The sequence below is a fragment of the Glycine soja genome, chromosome 10 (assembly GCF_004193775.1).
Source record: "Glycine soja cultivar W05 chromosome 10, ASM419377v2, whole genome shotgun sequence".
Lineage (NCBI taxonomy): Eukaryota > Viridiplantae > Streptophyta > Magnoliopsida > Fabales > Fabaceae > Glycine > Glycine soja.
The window spans coordinates 41650996-41659309 of NC_041011.1; the positions used below are offsets into that span (position 1 = coordinate 41650996).

At 34.9% G+C, this 8314-nt stretch overlaps 1 protein-coding gene and 1 pseudogene across 1 annotated transcript; one reads left to right on the top strand and one right to left on the bottom strand.

The window, feature by feature from the left end:
• The first annotated feature begins 1405 nt into the window (after positions 1 to 1405).
• Positions 1406 to 5035, top strand: LOC114371920 (annotated as a pseudogene).
• Positions 5036 to 5568: 533 nt separating this feature from the next.
• On the bottom strand, positions 5569 to 7677 carry LOC114372493 (pentatricopeptide repeat-containing protein At3g04760, chloroplastic-like). The gene has a single exon (XM_028330069.1). The coding sequence runs from the start codon at positions 7556 to 7558 to the stop codon at positions 5873 to 5875; it is 1686 nt and encodes a 561-aa protein (XP_028185870.1). The 5' UTR covers positions 7559 to 7677; the 3' UTR covers positions 5569 to 5872.
• Between the last annotated feature and the right edge of the window lie 637 nt (positions 7678 to 8314).

Here is an 8314-nt window from a genome sequence, read left to right on the forward strand (position 1 = left end):
CCTTTCACTCAAAAGCTTGCAATTGGTCATAATTTCTCTAGAGAACTTTTCCCTTTTCTATTAACCCTAACCCTTTCTCACTCATGTGTTTCTATTCCCTTCACCAGACCTAATTTGGTGAGTTACGTTTGTTTGTTATTTTTTTTATAGGAAATATTAGTGTGTTAAGTGAAAAAGGTAAAACTGGTTTCTCACAAAAATAAAGGGGTATTTTAGTTCTTTTGACATTTTTATGGCAACTTAACGGCCAAGGCCATTTCATTAAGGGGACACATGGGTAACAAGTGATATTTCATAAAATCTCAAGATGATTGTGTAATTTACCATTACTTATATTTTGGCATACACAATTAATATAAATATTAATATCATCAAAAGTTTTACATTTTATTGTTGTGTAAAATAAGAAATATGTAAATTATATTAAGAATATGTTTTTATAATAAAATATTTAATAAATTATTTTTATGAATTATAATTTATCTTTTAATTATAACTTCATTAAGTAAATCGATAATTAACATTTACTAATATACATAAAATTACATATATTATCTAAAACATATTACGTATAATGAATCATTTATAACAATTACATATTAATAAAAAATTCATTTTTTGGTATAATTTAATTATTTAAAATATTTTTTTACAATCAAATAAATTCAAGGACGAGTATTACATCTAATTACGTCTTAGTATTATTTGGGCATTGTTTATATTCATAGACGAAATAAAGCCAACTTGATCCAAATAGAGATTTAAAAAAAATAAAAAAAAAACTCCGCCACTTCCTGCATTGCAGGGGTAGGCTTTTGGGTTTTTAGATATAAAAATGGTTAAATTAATTAGTCCTTATAATTTTAGGATTTTTTTGTCCTTATAATTTGAAAATAATTTTTTTAACTTTATATTTTAATTATCTTTTAGTCTTTATAATTTTAAAAATAATTTTTTTTAATTCTTATAATTCCTATTTTAATTCTCTTTTATTTTTATAGTTTGAAAATAATCTTTTTAGTCTTTATATTCCTTTTTAGTCCTTATAATGAGCAATGTTATCAACTCAATTAATTACAAAAATAATATTAAGTAATTCATAACTAATTTATCGTAAGATAATTTGTAATAAAAAATAATTAATAATTAATTATTTTTATATTTTTTTAACAAGGACTAAAAAGTAATTAAAATACAAATCATAGAACTAAAAATATCACTTTTAAACTATAAAGATTAAAAAAGAATTAAAATATTAAAAAAAATACTATTAAACTATAGAGATTAAAAAATAATTAAAATATAAATTATAAAGAATAAAAAACTAAACTAAAAAAATAAGAGTTATAAAATTAAACGAGTAATTTAACATGTAAGAATTAAGAATTCATAACCTCCGACACCTTCATGTTGTTGATGCCGCTCAAATCTCAACCTCAGACGCGCTTCCCTCTAAAGTCTCTGCACTTATCGACGGTTCTCTCTCACCCCTTTGCTTCTACTGCTGAGTGTGAGTCTGCTTTTCAAATTTCCTAGCCTTGAGATTCAAGTGCTAACTTTGAACCATAATTTTCAAATTTCTACTCTTTATAAATTAATTAATTTGCGCGAATATGCTCTTTTCTTAGGAATCTCTTGTTATTACTCCAATCAAAATTGTCCTTCTTCACTCTGTTTCCTCTAGAATAATGTAATGTTGTCTTATCCTTTCCACGTCCAACATAGACAAATATTAACTTTCATTTTCTACCAATAATCCCTAAATATATATTTCATTACTTTGCAATGTGCGAAGAAGCAGTGTAGCTTCTGTTATTTCATCTTTGCAATTGTTTTCCTCTATAGGATGATAACAAATGATGTTTAGTAGATTGTTACTAGATGTTGAATGTGATGATTACTATAGTTTCCCGTCTCCCACTAGTTGTATGCTTCTTCTTTTTTGTATGTATTTATTGTAACAAAGATTCATCTTATTGTTTTGAACTTTCACAGCTGACAGCTGAGTCTCTCATTCATATCTAGTGAAAAGAGGATAGGTGAATGAAAAGTGCACTTTTTATAGCCTGAGAGAGTCCAATCAATATACCTGAGCAACTAAGATGGGACATATAGCTACTCTGCAAAATAATATTTTCAGCTCCCATTCTTTGAATGGTCTGCATCGTTGTAACAAACAAAAGAGCTGTATTTTGGGTGCTAGTTCTGCTTTGGATCATAGTTCAAGAAAAAAACCACCTACCCTACACCGAATTTGTTTTGGTCATTATTTTTGTACAACTAAATATTTTTTTCCGTGGAAAGGATTGCGGTGTAGAAGTTTTCAGGGAAGTTTTTTAGTTGATAGAGTTAATGAAGTTGGCCATGAAGATTGGGGCTTTGGAAGTGATTATGTTGGTGGAAGGAGAAATTCCATGGAACTCATGGATTCAAACAAGTCTATAAACTCTTCAACTTTGTCACCAGAGGCACCGATTGTTCAAAACGATGAAATGACCAACAATGAAATTCTCCAGAGGCTCTGCAGTCGTGGAAAGTTAACAGTTGCGGCAAGGTTGATTGATGTCATGGCACGGAAAAGTCAAATACCTCATTTCCCTTCTTGCACAAATTTGATCCGAGGTTTTATTAGAAAATGTTTTGTAGATGAAGCTTGCAAGACATTGAATAAAATGGTCATGTCTGGTGGCGTTCCCGACACAGTTACATACAACATGGTTATTGGTGGCCTGTGTAAAAAAGTCGTGTAAGATCTGCTCTTGATCTGGTAGAAGATATGACCTTGAGTGGTTGCTCCCCAGACGTGATTACTTATAATTCAATAATTCGCTGCCTATTTGGCAAGGGAAATTTTAGCCAGGCTGTTAGTTTCTGGAGGGACCAATTGAGAAAAGGGTCCCCTCCTTATCTCATTACCTATACGGTGCTTATTGAGCTGGTCTGCAAATATTGTGGGGCTTCTCAAGCCCTAGAAGTACTGGAAGATATGGCAATGGAAGGCTGTTATCCTGATATCGTTACGGATAACTCTCTTGTAAATTTGACTTCTAAACAAGGGAAATATGAGGATACTGCTTTGGTTATATTAAATCTTCTATCCCATGGAATGCAGCCCAATGCTGTGACATACAATACTCTCATTCACTCTCTAATTAACCATGGATATTGGGATGAAGTTGAAGATATTATGAAGATTATGAATGAGACTTCCAGTCCTCCTACACATGTTACGTACAATATTCTGCTAAATGGTTTATGTAAATCTGGACTTTTGGATGTTGCCATAAGCTTCTACAGCACAATGGTTACTGAGAACTGTTCACCAGACATTATAACGTACAATACTCTTCTAAGTGGTTTGTGCAAGGAGGGGTTTATAGATGAGGGCATCCAGTTACTTAACCTATTGGTAGGTACTAGCTCTTCTCCTGGGTTGGTCACCTATAATATTGTAATTGATGGGTTGGCTAGATTGGGATCTATGGAGTCAGCAAAAGAATTGCATGATGAGGGCAAAGGAATCATTCCTGATGAAATTACAAACAGTAGTTTGACTTGGGGGTTTTGTCGGGCAGACAAACTTGAGGAAGCTACGGAGCTACTAAAGGAGATGTCTATGAAAGAAAGGATTAAAAATACTGCTTATAGATGTGTAATCCTTGGATTGTGCAGACAAAAGAAGGTTGATATTGCAATTCAAGTTCTAGATTTGATGGTGAAAAGTCAATGCAATCCTGATGAGAGAATATATTCTGCTTTAATTAAAGCTGTTGCTGATGGGGGTATGCTAAAAGAGGATAATGATTTACATCAGACATTGATCAAATGGAAGACTCTGAAAAAGAAATCATTTTGAATTAGTTGTAGTTTGTGCGTAAAGATTGGCCAGGCAAATTTAATACTTCTGGCCATGTACAGGTAATTCTTTTGATCCCTTTTAATTGTGGGATTTTGATCCTTTCCTGTTTGGAAGGGTGTCATATTCCCCAAGTTCTCTCTATTTCTGTCTAATCATGGTAGAAACTAGAGTGAGATAAAAGAATTTGAGGAACAGATCTTCCCCTGAATAGAAGAGGATCCAATTTCTTCTTTGTGAGATCTGTTAATTGTCTATTGAATGTAGTAATGGCTACCTTCTACCTCCATAAGTTTTTTGCTTCTAGTTCATGGCATGAGGCTGCTAGAGAATTGAGTTTCTTGTAATCATATTTTTATGTTTAAATATCTATTGGTGAATGAAGTGGAATGAAAAGAGATGGAACAAAATATAATAGAGTATAATAGATAAAAATAAAATTACGATTCTAGTGTTTGGATTTTTTATGATGAAATTAAAAAAAGAAGACTAATTCCATTTCCATATTATACCCTAAGATTAGATGGGATGAAAAAAGGGGTGTTGGATGTCATGGAAGGGAATACATTCCATCTAATTTCTAATGAATCATAGTCACTCTCTTTCTCTCATAGAAAACTGGAAGTAACATTGTAGCTTGCATGCCTAAGACTTGCTAATTTTACTGTGGGTATTTTCCAATGTAGGAAAGCTTGTTGGGAAGTTTTGACAGATACTTGCGTGGGACTGCAAGGTCCAACAGTATTGGCTACTCTCACTCAGCAAGAACTAAAATTTCGGTAGTTGAAGTTGACATGAACATGTGCTCGTGTCAATCTAATCTTCAAGTTTGTAGATTTTTGATAACTTGATGAGGATAAACAATAAGTTTTGATCCTTGTGTTAGTTTTGGTAGTTATAAGTTCGTTTCTGTTGACTTGCATAATACAATCTATGAGCATTTTTTTGTTTTTACCATCTAACTTTAGGGATTGAAGTTTGTTTTTATGCGGCAGACAACCATCTGAGCTCGGGAGTTATTTTATTTTATTTTTCGGTCTTAAGAATTTTGTTCAAAGGCGGCAAAGGTTGTGCAGAAGAAACATGAGAACTTGTGATTTTGGTTGAAAATTGGAGTTGTGACTTGTGCGGTATGTGACTCATCAATCCATCCTGATACAAAATAGATGTTCAAGTAAAGGTTCTATAGAGTTATGATAATATTTTCGTTTAGAGAAATCGGGCTAAGAATCCTCTTAAATATGTAAAGAGGAAGGGAAAGATTGAAAAAAGTGCATTTATTTCATAAGAAAAAAAAAAGAATTTAATGGCTATGCTCTTCAGTGTAAAAAATGTTTACAGTATCAATTAATAAAAAATTAGTATGATCCTAAGTAATTGTAATAGTCAACAAATTTACTACACATCTTAATTTGTGATTGAATGCTGGTTTGCATAAACTATTCTCTTAAAAAGAAGGGTGCATTCAATCTTTTTGGGGCCTAAACTTCTCGAGTTATTTAAAAAAGAGTGCATTATTAATTTAGCAATCGTCCTAATTATTTTTGGCCCAGCCAAGCGCCTTCCTTTCTGCACTGATTTTTACGATATAGTTGTAGCATTTTCTCTTAAGTTTATACACCCGTCATGCTTTTGGTGATTTTTCTTTTTCACTTCATTACATTATTTTAATTATTGCGTACGTAAATCTTTTTGAGGTCATGAAATGATACTTGTAGAAGGTATAAATTTTGACTGATTGTTTCCTTTACAAGTCATTGGATAACAATGAGGTACAAACTCTGCACATTTGAAAAAAACAGAGACTTGATAATGAGTTATAACATCTTCATCAGAAGTAACGACAGTCCGTATGATGTTTCCTTCCCTTCAAACTACATCCCCAAAACAGTAAATTAGAAATAACACATCAAATTGAGCTGAACAAAAATCTCAATTAGAGGACCTGAATAAATCAGCTTTGTGCCCGAAAATTTAGTGTAATCTAATAAAGCAAGGTCTTTGTACTTGTACATATCAGGCACGGAAATGGTTTTGTTTCTGTAAACGTCTGAATAAATCTTGAGAAATAGCATTCATACTAACAAGGGATTTAGCTAGCTCCACTGCATAACTTCGCCATCCAGCATAACCAACCCCTTCCACCAACAACGTGTAAGTAGTTTCATTTGGCTGACATCCATTGTCAACCATGACAGCCAGCACCTCAATGGCATCTACAATTCTGTGTGCTTTGCACAATCCAAGAAGAACAATGTTGTAACTAATAACCGTAGGTTGCCACTCGCTCCGTTCCATGTCCACCAACAACCCAATGGCCTCATCCACCATTCCATCTCTGCACAAACTTGATATCAGTGAGTTATATGTGATCCTATCAGGATCAACACCGTTGCTCAACATCTCCAAAATCATCCCCAATGCTCTAATTTTGTCCCCACTACTCCACAGCGCACCAAACATTGTGTTGTAAGAACTCGCATTTGGTGGACAACCCACTTCCTCAAGCTTCTTAAAGATGTTCAAAGCCTCATCAGCTCTTCCCTTCTTACACAGAGACCCCATGATCGTGTTGTAGTTGACAATATCAGGCAACCACCCTGCAGATATCATATCGTCCACGAACCCTATAGCCAAATCCACTTTCCCCTCCTTGCAGAACGCAGAAATCAACGGATCATAACAATAAGCATCAGGATTCAACCCCCTTTCCTTCATAACCCTCAACACATCCACAGCCTCCCCAGCCTTCCCATCACGACACAACGAACTAATCAAAACGCTGTAGGTCACAACATTCGGCTCGCAGCCCTTCACAATCATATCAGACATCAACCTCTCCCCAGCCTCCCATCTGCCCTCATTCAAAAGACCCTTGAGCAGCAAGTTATAGAGGTTCAAACTCGGCGTGATACTTAAGTTGCTAACAAACTCAAAAGCTCGATCCACCAACCCGCGTTTGCACATGCCTCTCACAATGACATTGTAAGTGTAAATGTCAGGCTGAAGCCCTCTTGACATCATCTCATCCAGAAGCCTCATTGCTTCGTCAATGCCGCCGTGTATAATAGTCGCTTCTATCAAGATAGTATAAGTAATCAAAGTGGGGTTGCAGTTATCTTCCAGCAACTGATCCATAACCTTCAAAGCCAAATCAAGATTTCCCCTTGCACAAAGGCTTCCGATGAGAATGTTGTAGGTGACAACATCAGGGGAGAAGCCTCTATTCTTCATTCTGAGAATCACTCCATTGGCAGCATCAAACCTATCGCTCCTGCAGAACCCGCTTATGACAGCATTGTAAGCAAAAGAATCGGGTTCACCGTACTGTTCCAGAATCTCCATGACACGCACCGCTTTTTCGGTTCTCTTGGAAGTGAACAAGCACTTGATGAGCTTGGTGCAGAGAATGACGTCGGGTTTGTAACCATTCATCACCATTTGCTCAAGAAAATAGAGGGCTTCGGTGCACTTGCCAGTTTTGCAGAGCCTGTTGAGGGATTTGATGTGATTGGTGTCTCGAAAGTCGTAATGTTGATGGGGTCTTGTGTCCGAGGAAGTGACCTTCGTGTGTCCCTTGTTGTTGAGCCTTCGGTTGCTGCAGGTGATGACGGTATTGGTGGGGTTTGGATGCCACGCGTGCTTCAGATTGGTTTGAAATGGGAGGGTATGCGACAGGAATTCGGTTGAAACTGTCGTCATTGAGGATGGTGTTGGTTGCAGTTGTTTCGGTACTCATAAGGTTGCTTTGTGGATAAGGGGTTGTGGGATGAATGCTGAAAGACTCAAGAATCCAACACAAGGGTATCAAGATCTCAATTTTCCATTTAATTTTGTTTTATCTTCTCTTTTTGTGTTCGTGGATGAGAGGCACAAAGGGGCCAACGGCCCAGAGGATACGAGAAAACGAAGCCCACACCCAGCCCAAAGCTTCGTACGAAAGTAGAGAAGGAAAAACGAAAGCGAGTACGGGCAATCCATCCAAAAGGAAAGCGCTTCACCAGCTCAAAAGCTAAAGTGTACTTTAACTTGTGGGGATACATCCCATTTTGTGATGTATGTTGGTAGAGAGAAAATGAAGATTTAAAGAAAAAAAACAAAATCAATAGAGGGAAAATTATATATATAAATAATAGTGTTAAACGTTTATATATTGATAATATAAAATAATTATATATTGTCATTCAATCATAAATCGTTATTTTAATTACTTTAATTATTTTATAAGTTAATAAACTTATCATAGTTGTGATCGAATGATTATGTAAAAAAAAAATTACAATTGTCAATTTATAAACCTTTATGTCTATGTAACAAGTGATATGGTGGAAAATAAATAAAAAAAATCGGGGAAACAAAATATGAGAAAAAGTCAACATATATTCATAATTATCCAAGGAAGAAAATAATAATGGAGAGGAAAGACACTATGGAGAAAAGGGAGGATGAGGATCAAAT

What these genes read in the sequence shown, in the direction of transcription:
- LOC114372493 (XM_028330069.1), bottom strand. Translation starts at nt 7,558, where the DNA reads ATGACGACAGTTTCAACCGAATTCCTGTCGCATACCCTCCCATTTCAA.